This window comes from Leptonychotes weddellii, chromosome 5 (assembly GCF_054177405.1).
Source record: "Leptonychotes weddellii isolate Sample4059 chromosome 5, ASM5417740v2, whole genome shotgun sequence".
In the NCBI taxonomy this organism is placed as follows: Eukaryota; Metazoa; Chordata; class Mammalia; order Carnivora; family Phocidae; genus Leptonychotes; species Leptonychotes weddellii.
Genome location: NC_138373.1, coordinates 45926323 through 45949956, shown reverse-complemented (window position 1 = coordinate 45949956; position 23634 = coordinate 45926323). Strand labels below are relative to the sequence as shown.

The 23634-nt window shown below is 42.8% G+C and overlaps 1 protein-coding gene and 1 non-coding gene across 6 annotated transcripts in view; both read right to left on the bottom strand.

Annotated features, from left to right (window-relative positions):
• The window catches only part of DHTKD1 (dehydrogenase E1 and transketolase domain containing 1), a 50084-nt gene extending 28297 nt beyond the window's left edge, over positions 1-21787 (bottom strand). For 3 of the 5 annotated variants that reach the window (XR_014145467.1, XM_081820581.1, XM_081820582.1), the window contains exons 1-5: positions 21534-21787; positions 7854-8009; positions 4341-4552; positions 3328-3522; positions 921-1190 (exon numbers count right to left, since the gene is read on the bottom strand). Coding sequence is in view for 4 of the 5 variants with exons in the window: in XM_081820581.1 (XP_081676707.1) it covers positions 921-1190; positions 3328-3522; positions 4341-4552; positions 7854-8009; positions 21534-21690 (990 nt within the window). In the remaining variant the exon portion in view is untranslated. The remainder of the gene's footprint in view (positions 1-920; positions 1191-3327; positions 3523-4340; positions 4553-7853; positions 8010-21533) is intronic. The other 2 variants (XM_081820584.1, XM_081820583.1) reach the window with 2 other exon arrangements.
• On the bottom strand, positions 6806-6911 carry LOC115936993 (U6 spliceosomal RNA). Its single transcript, XR_004072339.2, has one exon. It is a non-coding gene; the product is annotated as a U6 spliceosomal RNA (small nuclear RNA).
• Positions 21788-23634: the final 1847 nt, after the last annotated feature.

The window sequence follows — 23634 nt, the reverse complement described above, 5'->3', positions numbered from 1 at the left end:
TTTTTTTTAAAGATTTTATTTATTTATTTGAGAGAGAGGATGAGAGGAGAGAGAGAGCACATGAGAGGGGGGAGGGTCAGAGGGAGAAGCAGACTCCCTGCCGAGCAGGGAGCCCGATGCGGGACTCGATCCAGGGACTCCAGGATCATGACCTGAGCCGAAGGCAGTCGCTTAACCAACTGAGCCACCCAGGCGCCCTTTCATTATTATTTTTTAAGTAGGCTCTACACCCAGCATGGAGCCCAACGCGGGGCTTGAACTTACAACTCTGAGATCAAGACCTGAGCTGAGACCAAGACTCGGATGCTTAACTGACTGAGCCACCCAGGCACCCCAAGACCTTTACTGTAAAACAAGCAAGACTTGTTAGATATATGGATACCACGTAGTTTCCTAAAAGTAATGACATCTGTCCTCTGAAAAGCATCAGGGATACCAGTCGATACTCCCTTAAATAACATGCACAACTCAAGAAAGAAAAACATAAGACAAACCATAAGAGACTTTTAAGCATAGGAAACAAACAGAGGGTTGCTGGAGGGGAGGGGGTCAGGGGATGGGGTAACTGGGTGCTGGGCATAAAGGAGGGCATGGATAATGAGCACTGGGTGTTATATAAGACTGACGAATCACAGACCTGTACCTCTGAAACCAATAATACATTATATATTAATTGAATTTAAATTTTAAAAATGTTTAAAGTGGTTCTTCAAAAAAAAAAAAAAAAAACAGTGAAACCTCAGTCTAAAAAGTCAGTTGCCTTGAGACTAGACCTCATACCTGCTATTAATTTTAAAAACAAGCCCGGAATCTTCTTTTCCCAAAAGTTAATCTCAATTTCATCTTGAACGTCTACCATCTCCCTTCCCTTCCTCTTGCTCTCCTCAGCCTCCAGCCTCCCTTCCTGAAGCTACAAGTACCTGTAAGCAAATGACTTTGTCCCCAGGCTGAGCCGAACTGTCTGGAGAGTAGTCCCCGTCCTGTCTAGACTGCTGCCTTCCTCGAGTCTTCCCCACGGCCACGGGGTTGACGGCTTCCAGGTGTGAGGGGTTAGGCAGCATGGTCACGTGGAGGGGATGGTGCGCGCCGAAGTCCAGGTCAACCGAGGAGGTCAAGTGAGACAGGACATCTCCAGTGGCCGAAACATTTTCCGGAAATTCACTTAAGCCTCTCATTTTACGGAACATCAGCTGTTATGAATAAACATACAAGAGAAAATGTCTTTTATCACAATGGACACCAGAGAAGAGGTGGTTAGTTTAAATCATACAATTGAAAGAAGTTGACACACATGCTTGTATAACTATGATCACCATGCATTCTTTAAAAAGAAAGGCACAAGCTTCTAACTGCTTAAATGCACAGAACTATTTGGAGATCTTCACCATCAAATGAAATACCAACACTTTGAGAAGAGTCTAACATGACTAGTTAGACATGTAGATAGTAAGAGAGTAAGATGTTAGATAGTAAGTTACCTCTGCCTTGCAATATGCAAAATAATTTTTCTTAAATACACCTGTTAGAATATATTCTCCAAAAGAACTTTTTATGAATCTTGTTAAAGGTAGACAGAAAAGAGGTGCCAGGGTGGCTCAGTCAGTTAAGCATCTGCCTTCAGCTCAGGTCATGATCCCAGGGTCCTGGGATGGAGCCCCGTGTTGGGCTCCCTGCTCAAGTGGAGAGCCTGCCTCTGCCCCTTCCCCCCTCCCCGTTCATGCTCTCTTTTTCTCTCAATTAAATAAATAAAATCTTTGGGGTGCCTGGGTGGCTCAGTTGGTTAAGCATCTGCCTTCAGCCCAGGTCATGATCCCAGGGTCCTGGGATCCAGCCCCGAGTTGGGCTCCCTGCTCAGCAGGGAGTCTGCTTCTCCCTCTCCCTCTGCCCCTCCCTGCTTATGCTCGCTTGTGCACATGCTCTCTCTCTCTCTCTCTCTGTCAAATAAATATATAAATAAATAAAATCTAAAAAAAAAAATCTTTAAAAAAAAAGAGGTAGACAGGAAAATGATAGAATAGAACATAATCCCATTTAGACACAAGATGACATCCAGGATTAGCTCAAGTCATGCCTAAAAAATTCTACTGTCCAATTCTCAAAGGACTTCACTTCATTTTCACAGTCTACCTAGATATAACCATTACTACCCATTTTTAAAATGCACAAGCAAGAGAAATTAACTAAATTGTTAAAGGTCCTTAGCTAGTAAGTAATGAAGCCGGGTCTCAAGCCAAGGTAGTTACCAAAAACAGCATGTTATCCTCATTTATCCAAATGGTTTGAATGACCCAAAAGCTTCTTACTGACCTATCGACAAATAGGAGCACACATACTTAGACAGTATGGGTACATCCATGTTTCTCACAAATATGATCATTTATAATTCAGCATCTTTGAGTCATGTTTTTGTCTGCAATATTTTAGGAATGCAATTTCTGGTTTAGGGATTTCTGCCTGTGTTTAAGCACATTCCTCCATCTGTCAATCACTTTATTCTGTTGTCTGCCTTTTCGAAAATATTTGTCTTTCAAGAGCTGATTATCAATCTCTCTCTCGCATCAGAAAAACTGAGGTATGAGAAACAGTGGTAAAGCTTGGCCCCAAGACATGATGTCATGTGTACTTTCTAGTGGTTTAAGGATAACGCATCCTTCCATGGGCTCTATTCACTCCATTAACTCTCACAGTCCCTTTAACACTTACAATTACTTTTAATCTCCTGGCCAACATCAGTAGTGAGGTTTATCCACGCATAGCAGCCATGATCTGATTAAATAGCAAGTCACTCTGATATTCCCGGACATAAAATTTGCAGCCCTAACTCTCCAGTCTTTTGAGAGACTGATAGAGCAGCTGAGTTGGACAGAACAGGAACACCAAGATCCAATTACCTATAAAACCTCTCATGTGGTGGTCTCCCAGGATAACAATGTATTATTAGTTTTAGTACAGTATGTCTAAGTATAAACTCTGCACATAAATGGAAGGTAAAATGGACTTCTTGGAAGGTAAAATTATAAATAATTGCACAGATCTTAATGTTTGTTTGAACGATTTCTATTAAATTAGGAAAGCGTGCTTCAAAGCAAAGAAATTATGTATTCACATCATCCTTGAGAAAACAAACTAACCTTTAACTTCCCTGAGAGAAGAAAGAATTCATATAAAAGGACACAGAAAATCAACCCAAATACCAGATCTATCCATCAATTCATTAGGCTACCTCCTGGACCAACTGCGCAGATGTTTACTTGGGTTTCTAAAAGGAATTATTACCATCAGTTCTATTTTGTTACAGCCAATTGTGCATCATAGGAAGTATCTTACCTCTGGAGGGAACTGCAGAAGGCCTGTCAATAAATTAAGCCTCCCTCTGTGGGGCATGCCAATAATCACATCCGTTATCCCACTGTAGGCTGACATTTTCAGCAACTCGTGGAAAAAGCCCATCATGCTTTCGGCTCCTTCGCCCCCATACCGCTTCACTGTGGCAAACTTGGTGGCCAAAAAGTGGTCAAACTCCTGTGGAACATCACGTCAGACACATTTGTTGCAGGAAGAGAGCCAGCTACTCAGGTCCAAGTCAGACACGTTTATGAGGGTTGTGGGAAGACCCTAAGCTACTTCAAGTGGCTGCAGCAATGCCCCTTCATGACATATGCCAGAGACAGGCGTTAACTAGTCCGGAGCATGGCAGGAACGCCTTGCCAAGGGCGCCAGGCAGCAGGGGGAATGCAGAGAAAATAACGTGAGTGGTAGAATAACTTAGCCCCAGAGGAAGCCTCTTAGAATTTATTCCTCTGGGGGGGAAAAAAGGCATGTGTTCTTCTAAAGCAAGGGCTGGGCCTTCGATTCTGCCCTGGCTAGCCCCTGAGTTTTAGTAGCGGGCTCGACAGTACTATCTCATCAAGGCGGCAAAGCACCCAACTATCCAAATGACTGGGAATCATTTCCTCATCATCTTGACATGCTGGAGCCTGATCCGAGCCCTGACAGATTCACTTCCATTTATTTGTAACCAAGAGCTTTCATGCATAGCTTTCTTTGATCACTTGAGGTAATAAAAAGAGACGATCTTAAGGATTTTGCAGTCTTTTAGAGAGTGAATAGGCAAATATATAAAAAGTATTTTGACTCGGAGGAGAACCAGTAGCTCTGGTGTTTGGTGATCTACTTTTTTCTACTTAGAACCAAGTGGTGTGTGTTATATTGTCTGTTGTGTTGAGGCAAGGGGATAAATGGGGTAAGTAAATGCTTTCATTCCCTCTCTTCAATATTTATGTTATCTTTATAGAAGAGGAGCCATCCTATTCCATTGATATTAGCTGGTACTTTTATACCTGAGATTCTAGCATTAGTTTTGACAGGTGTTTTCGCTCTTCTGTGCTAAAAGTCTCTTTTTTCAGTTCTTCAAATCGCTTGGCAAACCAGTCTTTCTCCTCCTGGCTCTGAAGTTGAGAGGTTTCAATAGAAATTTGCCCACAGTAGATTTGGTTGAGATAGGCCAATACTTCCTCAAGAGAGGCCTCCTCCTTCCCCATGTTCAATAATCCTAAAAAATGGAATCAAGGGGATCATTTTAAAAAGCAATCAACCACGTAATTAATTATAGAACATACAAAATATTTCAACTCAGAGCATTTTGTTCTGGATAACTCGGGTCATCATCAATGGCTATCTAGATTTTTCTAAAGGCAAAACTAGAAATATGGTCAAAGGCCATGAAGTAGTCATACTAGGAGAGGGAATTAAATCTTTGCTTTATGCCAAATTTTGATTCTATTGTAATTTCAAAATAAAAATTGGAACCTGACATTCATTTGCTTTATAGCTAGAAATCAGAGGTCCTACCTTTATCTGAAATATCTTTCCAAATGTTCAAGTCTTATTAATAGCTATAAAGCAACTCTACCATTGAACAGTTGGTCTTAATGTGATTTAATATTGATAGCAAAGCAATATTTTAAGGTAAAGGGAAATCTACCCAACCCTCAGTCAAAACAAGGGAAGGTTTGTAATATATCAATAGCTCAGCACCAAATCAATTATCAGTCATTTGCCTAAACCTACAAACCTACTTTATTACTGCTTATGGTTTCTTACAATAAACTTCAGCTCTTTGATACTGACCATTCAAGTTATAGATATTGCTTTGTGTATTGCTTAGCTTCTCTGCCTCACATTTTAATCTATAAAACGGAAACAGTCAAAGCACCTCAGGGGAGAGTTGCTAAGATTACATGAGATAGGAAATAACCCAATGTCCACTGATAAACCAAATGTGATGTAGCCGTACGATGGAATATTATTCAGCCACATAAAGGAATAAAGTACCAATTTATGTTACAATATGGGTGAAACTTGGAAACATTATGCTAAGTGAAAAAAGCCAGACACAAAAGGCCACATAGTATGACTTTTATTTATACAGAATGTCAAGAACAGGCAAATCCATAGACACGGAAAGTAGATTCGTGGTTGCCAGGGACTGGGGAGACGGCAAAATGGGGAGTAACTGCTAAGTAGGCACAAGATTTCCTTTTGGGGTGATAAAAATGTTCTGGAACTAACTTGATGGTTGCACAACACTGTGGATATATTTAATGTCACTGAAGTGTATACTTTAAAATGGCTAAAGCTCTGGGTAGCTCTGCCTCGCAGTGCAGGGAATGCTTGTTGAATGCTTAAAAATCAACAGGAATATCCTAGGTTCATCAGGTAGATGAAAGGGTAGTCCATGCAAAGTTATGGACATATGAGTTGACACAGTATCAGGGACCTGTATGTAGACTCAGCAAGAATAAGGTACAACAAGGGGACAGGGATGACACTAAAACAGCTTTTCCACTCCTGAAGGGCCATTCAAATTATGATAGTAGCATAGATTTTTGTCTCAGAGACCCTGAACTGAGAATTACCTAGCTGAGTCCAGTCAAATCCTAGAACTGAAAGATAACAAAATTGTTGTGCCCTTAAAGATCACTACATTTTGGAATGGTTTATTACACTGCAATAAATTACCAGACATTACTAACTGATGCATGTACCAGAATTTGACACTGGCTTAAGATTAACTTTAAAAAAATGACATGAGGGGCACCTGGCTGGCTCAGTCCTAACAGCGTGTGACTCTCAACCTCGGGGCTGGGAGTTTGAGCCCCATGTTGGGTATAGAGATTACTTAAGAATAAAATATTTAAAAATAATAAAATAAAATAAAAATAAAAGTAAAATAAAATATGACATGAGGTAGGAGCCCAGGATCCTGATGGGTTATCCATCCCCAACTTCAAGTTCCCAGGCTGGGCAAGAAAAAAGGCAGAAAAAGTTCAGGCTGCAGAAATGGAAGGTGATGTGGGTTGTCACCTTACCTCTGCCACTTTCTCGCTATGAGCTGCTTAAGTTCTCTGAGTGTCTGTTTCCCTACCAGTAACTTCTTTAGGTAGTAGGTATGAGAATTAATTGACATAATGGATATAAAGTGCATGGCACATAATGGGAGTCTGACGATTTTTTTTTTATTTCAGGACTTGGAATTTTTTTACTCATTTTTGAAATAATTTATTTTCTTTTGTGGAAAGAGCACTGACCATTAAGATCTGTTTTCTTACCAAAGTTTTAAGTATACAATATGATATTGTTAACTATAAGCCCATGTTGTATAGAAGATCTTCAGAACTTATCTTTCATAATTGAAACTTTGTATCTTTTGACCCACACGTTCCCTTTCCCACCCCTCCCCAGACCCTGGGAACCATTATTCTACTGGTTCGAGGAGTTTGACTATTTTATTTCATTATTTTTCTTAAATACAGAATGCCTCATGAATTTGCATGCTGTTCTTGTGCAGGGGCCATGCTAATCCTTCTATATCATTCCAATTTTAATATCTGTGCTGCTGAAGCTAGCACGAGTTTGACTACTTTAGATTCCTCATACAGTGGGATCATGCAGTATCTGTCCTTCTGTGACTGGTTTTATTTCACTTAGCATAATGCCCTCCAGGTTCATCCATGTTGTCCCAAATGGCATGATTTCCTCCTTTTTTAAGGCTGAATAATATTCCATTCTGTACATAAACTGCATTTTCTTTCTTTTTTTTTTTTTTAAGTTGGCTCTACGCCCAATGTGGGGCTTGAACTCATGTCCCCAAGAGCAAGAGTTGTATACTCTACCAACTGAGCCAGCCAGGTGCCCCTCCACTGCATTTCTTTATTCATTCATCCAATGATGGACATTTTGGTTGTTTCCATATTTTGGCTATTCTAATAATGCCACAATAAACATGAGAGTACAGATAACTCTTCAAGATCCTGATTTCAATTCCTTTGGATAAATACTCAGAAGTGGGATTATTGGATCATATGGTAATTCTATTTTTAATTTTTTGAGGGAACCTCTAAATTGTTTTCCACAGTAGCTATACCTACTTGCATTCCCAACAGTACACGAGGGCTCCCTTTTCTCCACATCCTTACCAACACTTGTTATCTGGTGTCTTTTTAATAGCCGTTCTAATAGGTGTGAGATGATAATATCTCATTGTGGTTTTGATTTGCATTTCCCTGATGATGAGTGATACTGAATACCTTTCCACATATCTGTTGGCTATTTGTATGTCTTCTTTGGTGAATATGTTTTTAAACTCAGAGGAAATGGGCCCTATTGAAAGACTACTCTAGAACCTCAAGACAGGTCCTCTTAGTGCTTGAATGTGCCCCTCACTGTCACTCACACCCCATGGAAGCCGCAGCTCCAGTTGGCATGTGGATTCTTCAAGAACAGAGACAGGAGCCCTACCTCATGTTGGCAGTTAACTGTCACATGGACAGTCTAGTGTCAATGAGCTTTACCTGTGGTATTAAAGGGTCCCTGCAGGGTCTGCACAAGAGCTTGGATTTCAGGCACATTCTCCTGCAAGGCTTGTCCACTGAAGAGGGGGTTGATTTTGGCAGCTTTATGACCATGTTCACAGTATACTGTCACCAACCTGGCAAGGCCATGATCAACTAATTCAAGGGGGAAAGAACACAGTACAAACAATTTAGGAAATGCCCACAAACCAAAAAAAAAATCAGTTTTTTCAAATAAGTCTTTGCAGGCTTAGACTTTTTTAATGCATTGCTCCTACCCACCACATCTCAGGATTAAAGACTACCATAATCCAAGAAAACACACTTACTTCTTTAAATTTATCTCATGATAGCTAAAGTCACTAGGAAAAAAAAAAAAAGGAGACAGAACTATGAGTGTACCTTTGTAAAAACAACTATGCCCATCGATAGATCGTAAAAGGAAACACCTCAAACTGAAAAGACTTGTTAGAAGGCTGAGATTCTGGATAATTATAGTTCTTGTAATTATTATTTGAGATTTTTAAATATTTTACATAAAAAGGGATGCCTGGGTGGCTCAGTCGGTTAGGCGTTTGCCTTCCGCTCAGATCATTGCCATTCCCTGCTCAGCAGGGAACCTGCTTCTCCCTCTACCTGCCACTCCCCCTGCTTGTGCACTCATGCTCTTTCCCCCTGCTTGTGCACTCATGCTCTCTCTCTCTCTGGCAAATAAATAAATAAAATCTTTAAAAGTATATATTTTACATAAAAAAATAGAAATAGGTAGAACTACAAAATCAATGTTGTATTTCCTTCTCTATTTCTTAAAGGCCAGGTACCTAGTTATTTCATAGACTCATGAAATCTTACACTAGAAAAAGATCTTAAAAATGATCTTGTCACTCACATAATGCAAACAAACAAACAAAAACAAAACAAAAAAATCCCCTTTATAAAGCCCTAAATGAGTGGTTCCTTGGTCTCGGCTTGGAGGAGAGGCATTATCTCTCAATGAATCCAACTGGTGATTTTATATTGAGCCAAAAACTGCTTTTCTTCTCTTTTTCACATGGAAGTTCTTCCAAATTTTAAAGAAAAAAAAAAAATCCTTCATGCCCACACTCAATTCACCTTCAGTTAATCAAGGCAGCCTTACAAACTGAACGTAAATCTCTGAAGATGAGCAGATCTGCTCTTGAGGGCACACATTTTCTGAATGTTTTTTCAGTTTGTGTTTTTCTTCTTAGAACCCAGAGAAAATTGTTAGCATATTTTGAACGATTTAATGACCATTTCATGAATATCTATTGCCATGCAAGGAGTACACATGTGCTTGGGTTTGTAGTCAGAGGATTGCAAAATATATGTCTTGTTGCAGGCTCACAGGAAAGAACAGAGATGAAATGAGTATGTAAAAGATACGTTTGCACTAATACAACAGTTAGGAGGTTCCATACTATGTCTAATAAACTAGTAAACTAATCAATCAATCCCAGGAAATTAATTGATTTCAGTCTGGAGGGTAGTCATATGATTTGCACTAATACAACAGTTAGGAGGTTCCATACTATGTCTAATAAACTAGTAAACTAATCAATCAATCCCAGGAAATTAATTGATTTCAGTCTGGAGGGTAGTCATATGAATTGCTATAGGGTTCTATTCTGAATCCTACTGAAGTTCTCAATTGCTGTGTTGTGAAGTAGGAAACCTTCAGATTTGTGGCTAAAATCCAGACAGACCATGTCCAAAGCATTGTCCCCAATGGCCACTCCTTAAAAACATTGTCCCTCCCCCACCCCCAAAAAACAAAACAAAACACAACAGAACAAAAAAACCCCCACATTCTTCCCTGGGCTCTGTTTGCAAGATCCTGCTTTTCTTCTAACTCACCGGCTACTCAACCTCAGTCATTTGCGGGGACCTCCTCTTCTTTGCCCATCTCTAAAATATTAGTGCTCTGCAGGTCTGCCCAGAGCCTTTTTCTCAGTCTGTTTTCTCCTGCAGGGTGATCTCCTGCACTTTCTGCAGCTTCTAGTAATGTGTACAAGACTACATCTCTAGCAGGACAAGTCCAATAGTAAATATGTAGGGTTATCGTCACCATTCTCAAATTAGTAGCCCTGTTGAAAACATTCTCGTAGTGAACCTACATCAGCTCACAGAGGTCACTGCTCACTGGACTTTTCATGCTACTCCAAAGCAATGGCGTGGGCATCGGCACACAGGTATGCTGCTCACTCCCAAGAACACATGGCCACTGCTATGTGAGAGAGAGCCAGAGAAAGAGGTCCGTCCCCTCCGCACCTCTAGGTACATCCTACATCCATCCTGGCAATCTGTTTTCTCTCGGACCCTCCTTCCACTGTTCTGGTTTCTTCTCGCAGACCCAATCCCGTACCCCTTCCCTCTGCCTCCCAGATTCTTCCATTGTCACCTCTGGAATTCTGCTCCATGATTAACAAACCTCTCTGCATTCTTACCCTCTTCTTTAAACTTTCCTTATACCCCTGTCCGAACTGGAAACTGCTTGCCCCCCACCTCCCTAGCCCCCGGAGGACAGCAGGAGGTGAAGCTACTCATCACCACACCCACCCCTCAGGTATTGAAGGTGGAGTCGAAGCCTCCTTGTTCCTCACAGGACATTCGCCTATCGTTATTCGCATTCCTGAATTGTTAGTGTTGTTTTGGGTTTTTTTTTTTTAAGATTTTATTTATTTATTTGACAGAGAGAGATACAGTGGGAGAGGGAACACAAGCAGGGGGAGTGGGAGAGGGAGAAGCAGGCTTCCCGCCAAGCAGGGAGCCCGATGCCGGGCTGGATCCCAGGACCCTGGGATCACGACCTGGGCTGAGGGCAGACGCTTAACGACTGAGCCACCCAGGCGCCCCGAATTGTTAGTGTTCTAACTCTGCAAACCCCCAGTCCTCTGAGGCACAACGACATAGTGTTGTCAACTAATCTCCATTTGCCAATAGCCATTACAAAACAATGTTGTAGAAGCTTAATGGAAAAGTGTCAGTGTATGTAGATGAAAAAAGACTATAACAGTATATATAGCATGAGCCTGTTCTTTGTTAAAATGTGTATAACACACAATGCATATTTCATTAGTCTATATAGCATAATATTAGTATCTATATACTTCATATATATGTATGTGTGTATATATATTTCATATATGCAAAGGAAATGGACCAAAAAATTGGGGATTATTCTATATTAAAATTCCTGATTTTTGGTTTTTTGCTTATCATATTTACTAAGTTTTCCACAGTGAACATGTATAGAGCTCTTTAAATTGTATCCATTTAACTGACTTGTTGCCTCCTGCACTCTGAAAGCTTTTTTTTTTTAAGATTTTATTTATTTATTTTGACAGAGAGAGAGAGCACAAGCAGGGGAAGCATCAGACAGAGGGAGAGGGAGAAGCAGGCTCCCCGCTGAGCAAGGAGCCGGATGCGGGACTCAATCCCAGGACCCTGAGATCATGACCTGAGCCAAAGGCAGACGCTTAACCAACTGAGCCACCCAGGCGCCCCTGAAAACTTTTCATTAGTGGGTTTTCCCCAGTGCACCTGGCACACCTGTCCCCACCAGGGGACTTCTTGCCTGTAAGAATCAGTTATATTTGTTCCCACGGCTGTTGCTGTGGGAGAAAGTAAAATATTAGGGGGAAAATCATAAAAATCTAGAGAGACATTGTATTCAGATTACTTCCGTAAGTGCTCTTAATTTTAAAAATCTGCAAACACAAAAAAATAAATATATTTGTTAAAATACTTAAAGCATCTCTCATTTCTTTATCATACTCCTTGCTTTAATAACCCTTTTTGAAATTAACTGACATGAAATTAACGTGTTCTAGTTTCAAATGCATTGGATAAAAGTGCTTCACCTGTATTACTTTTGTAGCAAATAGTGAAATTAAAAGATTTAAAAGGATGCTAGCATTGCAATTGAATATATATATTTCTCATAAAAATAACTTCCTATCACTGTATAAATAAACCAAGGGATTACTGTAAAAGAAAAATGACTATCTTCATGTTAGGCATCATACCACCCAAACAACTTAGTACTTAGGATATCTATAGAAGTTCAGAAGAATTTAATTTGGTGTTTAAATCCTTAAGATGCCAGAGAGAATAGGGAAAACAACAGCACATATACACAACTCTTCTTCAAAATGAAATGGAAAATACCGAAGGCAGGCTTCTGGCTCAAGAGACTGGCACAGAGTAGATGCTCAAGAAACATTTGTTATGAACTGAGTGAAGTCCTGAGAGTCAGTGTATTATAAGAGTCACAGAACCCTCGTGATGAAAGTTTCCCAGAGCCCTCAAATGTGCAGTACAAGAGCTGCTGTGGATCCTTCTTCCTTACTTTGAGCCCCTCTTTTCTGAGAACTGCATCCTCCCATTCCAGGAAGTGGGTTCGCGAGGCCATGTCTACCTCATTCCCTTCTGCCTCCCTCCCAATTAACGGATTGCAAAGACACCAGAGTCGAGGTGGGTTCGATTTAATCTTTCCAGACTTTATGACCTGGGATTGGGAGATAAGGGTGGTTCACTATGCCTCCTGTTTGTGCAAACAATGTGGTTTATGCTGAACACCTGCTTTCCTTCTGGAAGTCTGGAATTTTGGCACATGCAGAGGATGCTTACATGAACATCTGCTGATAAAAACCTTGGGTGCAGAGCTTCTAATGGACTTCCAGGTTAGCAACATCGCACATCTATTACTGTGTTTATGTTACTTGAAGAGGAGATCATTCTGTATCACTCCTCATGGGGGAGAGAGTATAAGAAAGGCTGCACAAAGGTGTCTCCAGAGCTGCCTTTTCCTGTGCTTTTTCCCATTATGATCCCGCTGTGTATCCTTATTACATCACTGTGATAAATCTGAGCCATGAATACAACTATAGGCTGAGTGCCGTGAGTCTTTCTGGTGACTCTCTAAATGTGGGGGTGGTCTCGAGGACCCCCGACTCACATTATGGGTGGCAGAGGAGCTGAGTACATTAACAGCTGTGCCCTGTGGGCCCACGTGCAGCTTTTGCCAATATTCCCTGAGTTAGTTCTGGTCTTCTTCCCCCCCACTGAGTCTTGGTTGCTACACATATCCTTCGGTTCTGGGAGATACCCTTGTATCTTTCAAATAAAGTCCCCTCTTTGCGTTAGATAGCCACAGTTGGTTTCTGTTGCTTGTGACCAAAAGAACCTAGGCTAATAGGGGAGTGAAAAAAAAAATATGACAGGGATATCTACATCAGTGACTTTATTCTCTCCATAAGCAAGCACAGCAGGGGCGCTAAAGGGTTTTGATTTTCAGGAAGGGTTCATATTAACCATCATGAAGTACACAGGCAGATAAACTAAACTTAGTACTTAAACTTAAAGTCAGTAGAGTTCTTTCTCATCATCCGGTCATAAATAGCCTCCCCCAAAATATCTAGATCACATCCAATAATCTTCCACTCAAGGCAGCATATGCTTATAGCAAGTGGGAATGTTGGATAAAATGACTGAAGACTCCAAGAAAGAGAATTTCATAACTGGAGTCCCTCTGAACCCCATTAAAATGTGATGCCTGCCTCCCAGCTTCAGCTTAGGAACTTCATAGATAACCACATTAAAACCAAGACTTTGTACCAGAATACTATATTCTGTACAGCAAACTCAGACCGAGGCTGTGCAACCGAGTTCATTTTATATCATACCCTCTCTTTCCATCTCAAACACAGTATCTTTATTAAATAAATTCATTTCGCCAGATAGTTCTTCCTTAAAAAAAAAAAAACACTAAACAAAACAACAACAAAAACAACAAAACAAAAAAATCCTTGTTCTGGTCCTTTCTGTTTTTCTCCCAATCCTTTCCTAAATCACTGCCAAGATAGATAAGTGTCACAGATTGATAGTAAATGATAATGAGAACTAACTTTTTTAAAAAAATTTATTTATTTATTTGATGGAGAGAGCAATTGAGCACGCGCATGCGCACGCACACAAGGGGGGGGAGGGGCAGAGGGAGAAGGAGAAGGAGACTCCTTGCCTAGCGAGGAAGCCGATGCAGGGCTCAATCCCAGGATCCTGGGAGCATGACCTGAGCCAAAAGCAGATGCTTGACTGAGCCACCCAGGCGCCCTGAGAACTAACTTTTGCTACACACTGTGCTCAGTGTTTCACACACAGCATCTTACTTAACTCTTAGAACACTGAAATAGGTATCCTTAGCTGCAGAAGAGTAAACTGAGGCTCAAAGAGGTTAAGTGACTTGCAAAATGTCACATAGGTAGTAAAGAAGGTAGAATTTGAACTCAAGCATATTTGACTTCAATCCAGTCTTTTTCCATTATACTATATCAAAAATTGAAAAGGAAAGTCCGAGCCTACAGCAAAAGGGATGAGAGAACTGGACATCCCTGGGACATAAAAAAAAAAAAAAAAAAGAGCTAATGTCATTAGCCTTTTTTGGTCTACATTTGTATTCCAGAATTATTGAGATTTTTAAAAATCTCTAATGCAATAAGATTTTCTTCAACTACTTTTCCCATGACTCCAGTAGAGGTTCCCACTATTTCTAATATGCAACATACCCACAACCTCACTTCAACCATTAAAGCTCAATGCCAAGTTCAGTAATCACTCAACACTATTTGGAATCCTATGGCTCCCATCTTCTGCTGGTCCCTAATTTCCGCCATTTTTTCTAATCCAAATCCTCCATAATTAAACTTATACTCATGAATCAGCACTCTTCCATTTTTAACTGGGATTGTTGATAAATAAATTCAAGCTTACCCGAATTGAAGTTTACAGAGGCTAAAGTACAAGCTGTTACTAATATCCAGCTACAAAAAACACTAATCGTAGGTCAAATTTTAACTAATGAAACCACTGCCATCTAAGAGGTTATTAGAAGCAAATTCAGTATCTCCTTAAAGCCTCCATGCAATGGAAGTCTTAGAAAATGATGCAGTCGTCCTATGCAGGCACTGATTTTCAGCCAAGATAAATATTTGAAGAAAGAAGGCTGATGAAGGAAGGGCAAAGAGGAGGAGCGAGGCACCATAACTTTGATCATACCTCCTCCCACTTCACTATGTCACCTTTGTTGTGGGAGGATGCCATGTGTCCATTTTCAGTAGGGCTTGTCCTTTGATTAACTTTGCCAATACCAAAAAGTTGTATACATGATCCATCACACCAACTCAATCATTCCTCTCAACCAAGATGGTACCTTTTAAGACAACTGGCAGGCGTTAATTAAACCATGTACTCCTGTTCTAATTAATAGAACTGACCGTAAGCACACACTTAAATGGAACTTAAGAAAAAACCCCAGCAAGTCTTCATTGTGTTCATCAGTAAAAAAGAAATTATTACTTTTTCTAAAACATAGTAATACAGTACATTACCCAATGTATCTCAAAGGTGCTTCCTTTCTTGATACTTGGTGTTATGGTGATAACATGCAAAATTCAATGCGCTAAATGTTATAAATAAATTGCATATACAGAATCATATTTCCATTTCTCAGTAGGAATAAATCATTTCATAAGTATTCAGTTAACTGTGGAGCTGAGAGGAATGTAGGACAAGGTCTTCACCAGGCAGGATCTTACAATGTGAGTGGATGGTCCCCACACAAAACTGCACAATCATAAAACGTTCAGTAGAGTCCAAGGGGTCCCATAATGAGAGTTGAAGGAGCTCAGATTAGGATTGCCTGGAGTTGTCTGGACAGATGTCATGGAGGAGATGGGAATGGAGATGCATAAGAAGTGGAAAGGCATATAGGATAAAGAATATGGGGGAATTTATGTTGGAGAGGTAAGAAAGAAGGCAGAATGTGTCAGGAAACATGAAGCGCACTGAATATTAAGCTAAAGAATCTGGATTTTGGGCGCCTGGGTGGCTCAGTTGGTTAGGCGACTGCCTTCGGCTCAGGTCATGATCCTAGAGTCCCAGGATCGAGTCCCGCATCGGGCTCCCTGCTCAGCGGGGAGTCTGCTTCTCCCTCTGACTCTCCCCCCTCTCATGCTCTATCACTATCTCTCTCAATAAATAAATAAAAATCTTTAAAAAAAAAAAAAGAATCTGGATTTTATTCTGAGAGGCAAAGTAGAGCCTTTGGACATCTGAGTTAAGAAAATGACTCAAAAACAGAAAGAAAGAAAGAAAATGACTCAATGAAACCAACGTTTCAGAAAGACTAGACTAAGCCAGACAGGAACTAGGCTACGAATTTTAATACCAGTGAGGCTAGCCGTTTTATCTTTGTGAAGTCATGCATCTCTTTGAGAATTCAATGAAACCTACAGCCTCTTTGCCTAGACACACAGAGAGTTGTGCAAAGTCCACAGACCCTCTGAAACTTTTTCATATGGATCCATGGACCTTGGTTAGGAACACCTGAATTAAACTTCTTTTTTTGGCAGCAGACCAGAATTAAAGGCCTAGACTAGGATCCCAATAGTGAAAACAGAAAGAAAGCAAGGCTTTGAGAAACACAGTGCTCAAAATTTGATATGAAGTATGAGGTGAAAAAGTTGAAGGTGGGTTGCTTGCCCCAGATTTCTACAATTCGTCTGTAGCAGAGACTCCTCCAACTCCCAATATCCATTTTCCCTTCTCTTTCATAGTAATAGATATTCGAACATATGGCCACCCAGAATAAAGATACGCGTCCCGGCCCCCCAGGCAGCCAGCTGACCACGTAACTAAGTTCTGATGAGTGAGAAGGGAGTAGCACTGATGTCTGCACCTCCTGGGTCTTGTCCTTAAAGGGAGAGGTCTTTTCTCCCCCCTTTCCTCTGTCCTACTGGCCAGACTGTGGATGCAATGGTGACCCATTCCGGACCAGAGTAGAGAGCAACACCCACAGGATGATGAAGAAACAACACAGAAGGAGCTTGAACCCCATATGGCTTTGCAGAGCAAAGCAGCTGTAACAGCTCAGACCTTTGGTCATCTTACTTAAGTCACTGTTATTCCAGGTGTCTGACATGGCCCTTGAACTCATCCTATCTAACACACAATTTGGTACCCGAGGTGGGTGGCTACCATAACAGAGCCTAAAATACATATGACGTTGGCTTAGCAGTCCGACAGTGGGTGCCAGGGACCAGACATTTCAGACTAGAAAGCTAATGAGCACTGTGTTCTGCTGTCTGACAAAACACGCAGTGAAACAGTCCCCTGTGATATCCTGTGGGCAGACTTATGTCCATGGGGCTGTAGCTTAGTAGCATGTGATCACAGTTTCTTGTCACTTTCAGGAAAGCCCGGGGAGAAAGATGAAGTCAAGGGAGATCAAACAAGAAGAGATGGAGGGAAATTCAGCTCTGCTAACAGGAGGCCTCTGTACCTAGAAGGCAGATCCTGGCAAGTTTGGGAAATTAGAAGCACTTAGAAAAGGCGGTTCAAGGGATACCTGGATGGCTCAGTCGGTTAAGTGAGCATCTGCCTTTGGCTCAGGTCATGATCCTGGGGTCCTGGGATCGAGCCCCATGTGGGGCTCCCTGCTTAGCGGGGAGTCTGCCTCTCCCTCTCCCCCTCCCCCCAGGTTGTTCTCTCTCTCTCTCTCTCAAATAAATAAATAAAATCTTAAAAAAAAAAAAAAAGAAAGAAAGAAAGAAAAGGTGGTTCAGAAGAGGCTGCCTCAGCAGGAGGTAAGAGAACAGGCAACCCTTCTTCAAGTACCTTCTAGAAAGCACACTGTTAGACAATGGGAGCCAGCTGAGCCTGCAAGGTCCAATAAAGGGTGTTGCCTTCCCACTATTATTTTAGATGGTCTCAAGGTAAGCACATTAAGTTTAGGGAGCTGAGGGGTAGGGCACAGAAGCAGTAAATAAAAGACCAGAGGTTTCAAGGCTTAAAAAGTAGGTCTAGATAAGATCTTTGACTGAAGGCAATTTGCTCATAGAATGACCACAGGCAAAAAGACTGCAGACCTATGACTGTTACAAGAAAATTGTACTGCTGGGCGCCTGGGTGGCTCAGTCGGTTGAGCGGGTGGCTCAGTCGGTTGAGCGACTGGCTCTTGATTTCGGCTCAGGTCAGGATCTCAGGGTCCTGGGATGGAATCCCGCGCTCAGCAGGGAGTCTGCTTCAGGATTCTCTCTCCCTCCCTCCCTGCCCCTCCCCCCTCACATTAACAAATAACCTTAAAAAAGAAAGAAAGAAAAAGAAAATTGTACTGTCAAACAAATCCCCGTTCTGGTCATAGAAAATGCCTGTAATTGATGACCCCGAAAGTAACTCTCAGGCTCCTAACCTTACCAAAATAAAGTAGGCTATGGAAGGTATGCAGCCCCCAAGGATGGTGCACTCCCCAATGCTCACGTCAGAGATGGCCACAGAGGACAACGGATAAAGGAAGACAGAAGGCAAAGCCAGGGGCCTGTAGTGAACTTACAACAAAGTTCCACATCAAGGAGATTTTTTTTTTTTTTTTTTTTTTTTTTTTGAGACAGAGAGAATGAGAGACAGAGAGCATGAGAGGGAGGAGGGTCAGAGGGAGAAGCAGACTCCCTGCCGAGCAGGGAGCCCGATGCGGGACTCGATCCTGGGACTCCAGGATCGTGACCTGAGCCGAAGGCAGTCGCTTAACCAACTGAGCCACCCAGGCGCCCAACACATCAAGGAGCTTTTATCATTCCCCTCCAACAGGATTTGACAACTGGTTTGAATAGTGACTGCTGTAGTTCCCTCTTTCCTTTCCCAGATGAGAGTTTTCTTTGTATACTGAATGTGTCCATAGGGTGTGTGTGGCAGTTCATAAAATTCCAGAGCATGAAAAGACCCGGCCAGCCCTGACAGAGAGGACTCTACATTCTCCGGACATAAGAGACTTTGAGATGGAGTCAAGAACCGAATGGAGGAGAAAGGAGGTGAATACATCCTATGTATGGGAAGAAAAGCTTAGGTTATTTGAGTGGTCAGAGGGGTGGAGTGCAGTGATTACTAGTTTTTTTTCCAATATTTTCCCCACATAATTTTTAGCTAGTACCTGGCCACCCTAAATAAAAATTATGCTTTCCAGGGACGCCTGGGTGGCTCAGTTTGTTAAGCATCTGCCTTCAGCTCAGGTCATGATCCCGGGGTCTTGGGATCGAGCCCCATTTCAGGCTCCTTGCTCAGTGGAGAGCCTACTTCTCTCTCTGCCTGTTCTGCCTGCCGCTCCCCCCTGCTTGTGTTCTATCTCTGACAAATAAATTTTTTAAAAATTATGCTTTCCAGGGCGCCTGGGTGGCTCAGTTGGTTAAGCGACTGCCTTCGGCTCAGGTCATGATCCTGGAGTCCCTGGATCGAGTCCCGCATCAGGCTCCCTGCTCCGCGGGGAGTCTGCTTCTCCCTCTGACCCTCCCGACCCTCCCCCCTCTCCTGCTCTCTCTCTCTCAGTCTCTCTCTCAAATAAATAAATAAAATCTTTAAAAAAAAAAAAATTATGCTTTCCAGTCCCCTTCGCAGATATATACTGACGAAGTTCTGGCCAGGGAGATGCTACTCGAAGCGATAGACCCAACTCTCCTCCCCCTTTCTCCTACCCAGCCTAGTAGGAGATAGTCATCTACAGAGTCACTACAAAATAATGGAGTAAATTCTGAAACAGAGAGAAGAAAAACCTGCCAAAGATCTGCATGCAACGGTAATTTTGAAGAAAGTTGCAGGGTTGCCCACTTGCCTTTCAGTTTTATTCAGAGTAGTTAAAAGATAAGAAGAATGAAAAGAAAATTATTGCCCTTAGCAACAAAATTCCTTAAGCTAGATCCTATAACCATGCAATAATTGTTCCCAGGCACTGATTTCACTCTTGCCTCCCATTACCACAAGAGGCCACCATTGGCCTGCAGTTCCAACTCAATACTGAACTTTTCAAAGGTCACCAAGCACCTCACAGTAGAGCAAATTCACTACTGGGGGTGGGGACAATTTGGTGATGAAGGGGAGGAAAGGGTTTATATACAAAATCAACCCCAGAGATAATTTTCAAACCACACCAGCCCAAAGCTCCCAAAGATGATTTGGATACAGTCTTCCAGTTAAAAACCACTGGCCCATGGGATGCCTCAGTGGTTCAGTTGGTTAAGCGTCTGCCTTTGGCTCAGGTCATGATCCCAGGGTCCTGGGATCGAGCCCCACGTTGGGCTCCCTGCTCAGCAGAAGCCTGCTTCTCCCTCTCCTCCCCGCTTGTGCTCTCTCTTGTTATCTCTGAGAGAGAGCACGCTGGGGTAGGGGTAGAGGGAGTGGGATAGCACCTCCAGCAGACTCCCTGCTGAGCTTGGAGCCCCATGCCGGGCTCCATCTCATGACCCTGAGATCACAACCAAAGCCAAAATCAAGAGTCAGATGCTCAACTGACTGAGCCACCCAGGCTCCCCAGGAACTGGCATTTTAAAAATCATCTCAAATGATTTGAATATACACTTAAATGTTTGAGAATAATTGACATATAAAATTCTTGACACTTGATTTGCAAAGTGAAAGAAGACATCAGTAGTCTTACCGTCATGGGATTACTAGTTGGCCAAAATGCTTTCCCTAAAGAAATCCCACTGCATCCAAGAGACAGAAATCAGGTTTACTATTAACGTCCCCTGAGGTCAAGAGCAAAATACTGAGGTCCCAATGCATAATATAAGATTCAAAGTTCGGGTTCTTATATGATGAAGAGGATCTTCATTGTTAACCTAATAGCTGGATTGAAGATGCCAAATGATCTTCCTCTAATAATCAGTCTGTATTCATCTTCTACTCTGTGAGGATTAAATATAGACAACTTTGGGGGCACCTGGGTGGCTCAGTCATGATCTCATGGGTCATGGAGCCCCAGGAGGCAGGCTCACACTTAGGAGGAGTCTGCTAGAAGATTCTCTCCCTCAGCTCCTCCCCTCACTCACCAGCGCCAGCAGCGTTCTCTCTCTCTCTCAAATAAATAAATATTAAAAAAAAAAAAAGAAAACATAGACAGTTTTGCAGCATAAACCAAATACCCAAAATAGGTCTCTTGCACATGAGCATGCAAAGAGAGGTCTCAAGAACTGATATTCATGTCTCCTAATCCATTAAAAGCACCAGTAACATACTTCTAAATTCAGAAAGGAGTTTAAAACTCTGAAATTAAAGTTAAAGGCTAGTTAGGTCAGGGAGACAAATAATTAATACCATGCTGTGGTCCAAGACCACCAACTAACTGCCCCCTTCACCCTCGCAGTACAGTCGTGATCCCCACACATTCTGCTCACACGAGCCTTCGAGATGGCCCTGGAAATGTATCTTTGAGTAAACTCGAGGAGCTGGGAGTTTTTTTTTCTCCGCCGCCCCGCCTTCGCAATGAGCTAAGTTTCCACAAGTTTACATCCAAGGAATAGAAAAGACAAGGGCTCACAAAACCAGTCGGTACACGAACGCTGGGAAGATCACCCAAGCGTGGAACCAAGGCCGAGACCTCGACCTCAAGATTCCCCAGCTACCGAGTCGGCTGGACAGACTATGACCCTGACCCTGGCAACACCCATGCCTGCCTCCCTTGGGCCCCTCACCTCCCCTTACTCCCCACCCGCCTGAGCACACTTTGCAGACCCCAGAAGCCCGACCTCCCCGACAACAGCACCCCACTTCAGGCCTGTCGGGGAGGCCCCCTGCCTCCCCGGACCCTGCGCCCACGATCCCGGCCCTATCCCAGACCTGGAGGGCGCGCCAGGCCGCCCCGGGGCTCCCGGCTCTCGGGCTTCCTCGGGCGGTAGCCATAGACGCCCTTCTCCGTCTGGTAACCGCGCCGGAGGAGGAGTGGACGGGCTCGGCAGAAGCCTCGTCTTGCTGCTGCCACAGTGGCCGTGGCCATGTCCCGCCTGGACCCCTGGGTCGGGAGACGAAGGGCACCACCCACCCGGAGCAAAGAAGGGTCGCTTCTGGGCCGCCTGCACCCCGCGCAGCGGGAAGCGAGAGGCGGGAGCCCCGCCCCGGGGGCAACGCCCCCGCGCCTGATTGGCCAGGGGCCGGCCCCTGGGAGCCAATCCCGGTCAGCGGCCAACGGGGCGGAGCCTCGTCCCGGGATCCCGCAGGGCTCGTGCGGCCCCGGAGGCCGAGGGGAGTAGGAAGTGTTGAGCCGAGCGTCATCTGCTGTCCCGTACAAAACTCGTTATCTCTGTATGATCTAAGGACTCCCGCCAGGAGTATTCACCCACCACCCCTCTGCTGGAAGCCCCAGAACACAACCACACAGACACGAAATTGGTTTTCAGACCGAAGGGGAAAATCAGCGACAGGGTGCAAAAAAAGTAGTGGGACGGAGACCAAGGGACGCAGGAAGATAGAGGTCATATGAAGGAGCCAGAAAATCAATATTGCTCCTTTTTTTCTTAAGAAACATTGAGGAAGAAAGTAGAAAATAGTAGAGGAGGAGCCCGTAAGAAGGGGATAAAATAAAAGTGAAAAGAAATTGGGCATGAAGATTGCAGGCAGTGTGGAGATATTGAGATTCTCCGTTGGTCTATCTCTGATAGATTTTCCCGAACTATTTAATTCCACAACTCACCCTTAACTTTCTCAATGAGGTGGCGGATGGAAGGGCTCTGAATCCTTCCCTAGTCAGTCATCCATCATTCCAGTCAGCCGTGCAGCTATACCCCATACTCCTAAGAACATTACACCTGTGAGCCCAAGAGATCTCTCTACCTCACTCACTGAAGCACCGTGCCCACAGAGCACTTCGCTAGGTTCCAAGGATTAATAAGATACAGTGTCTGCCTTTAATCAGTTCCCAGGCCAGTTGTATACTGAACTCAACACACAGTATGAGAGATACTTGGACAGAGGCATGTGCCCTGCAAGCATAGAAAATCAGCATTGAGTACAAACAGGTGTGCCAGGGGAACCTCCTAAGTGGAAAGGACACTAGAACAGAATCCTCAGGGATGAAGCTGGTTATGGCGATTAGGATTTTTTAAAATAATTTTAACACAAAAGAGTCTAGAACACGATTGAAAGATGTTACAAAGTACTAAATCAAAAATACAATATTTGGGAGGGATAATCCAATAGAATGAGGCTGTGCAATGGGAAGGGATAGGATCCAAGCACAGATGATGCTAGAAAGGGAGAAGACACGTGTTTTTCATTGATTCAGGTGGAAATAAGAGAAGATTGGTGCAAAAGCAATCAGAGTTATAGATTCAATGGTAGAATTCTGAAGGAATTTCTTCTTTGTGAAGTATGAGGCTATAGTTTCCTCCCAAAAGAATTATCTGAGAAGGTGCTGGGGACTGGGGAGGTGAATCAGAGTTGAGAAAGGTGGGGACAGTAGGAAACTGTCATTGAGGAAAGTAGTAAAATGTAAAAGATTGTCCTAAAGTTTTGGGAGCCACCCAGTTGAGGTTGACAACCATGAATAGAAAGAGATACCAATTTCTGCTCTTTTGTGATTTTCTTCATTAATGCTCAGCCGGCTTGGCACAGAGAAGGTGGGAAGGATGATGATTGGACCCATTCATGGCTGTAATTTTTCCAGGTAGATGTGATAGAAAGGCCAAGAGACAAAGACGTTCAAGATACTAGTTGGCAAACTATTGAAATTAAAAACAAACAAACAAAAAAACATGGGCTCTATGCTGGAAAAAAAAAAAAGGCTAGAAATATAAGAATGGACTGATAAAAGAAGGGAAGGGCCAATGGTTGGCTATGTGACCTTGAGAGGACACAACCTCTCTATTTCCTCATGGTCTACATGTTCTTTAAAGTTCATTCAAGTTCTAAATGTTTTTTATTCTAAAGCTTAATGTAAAAAGTA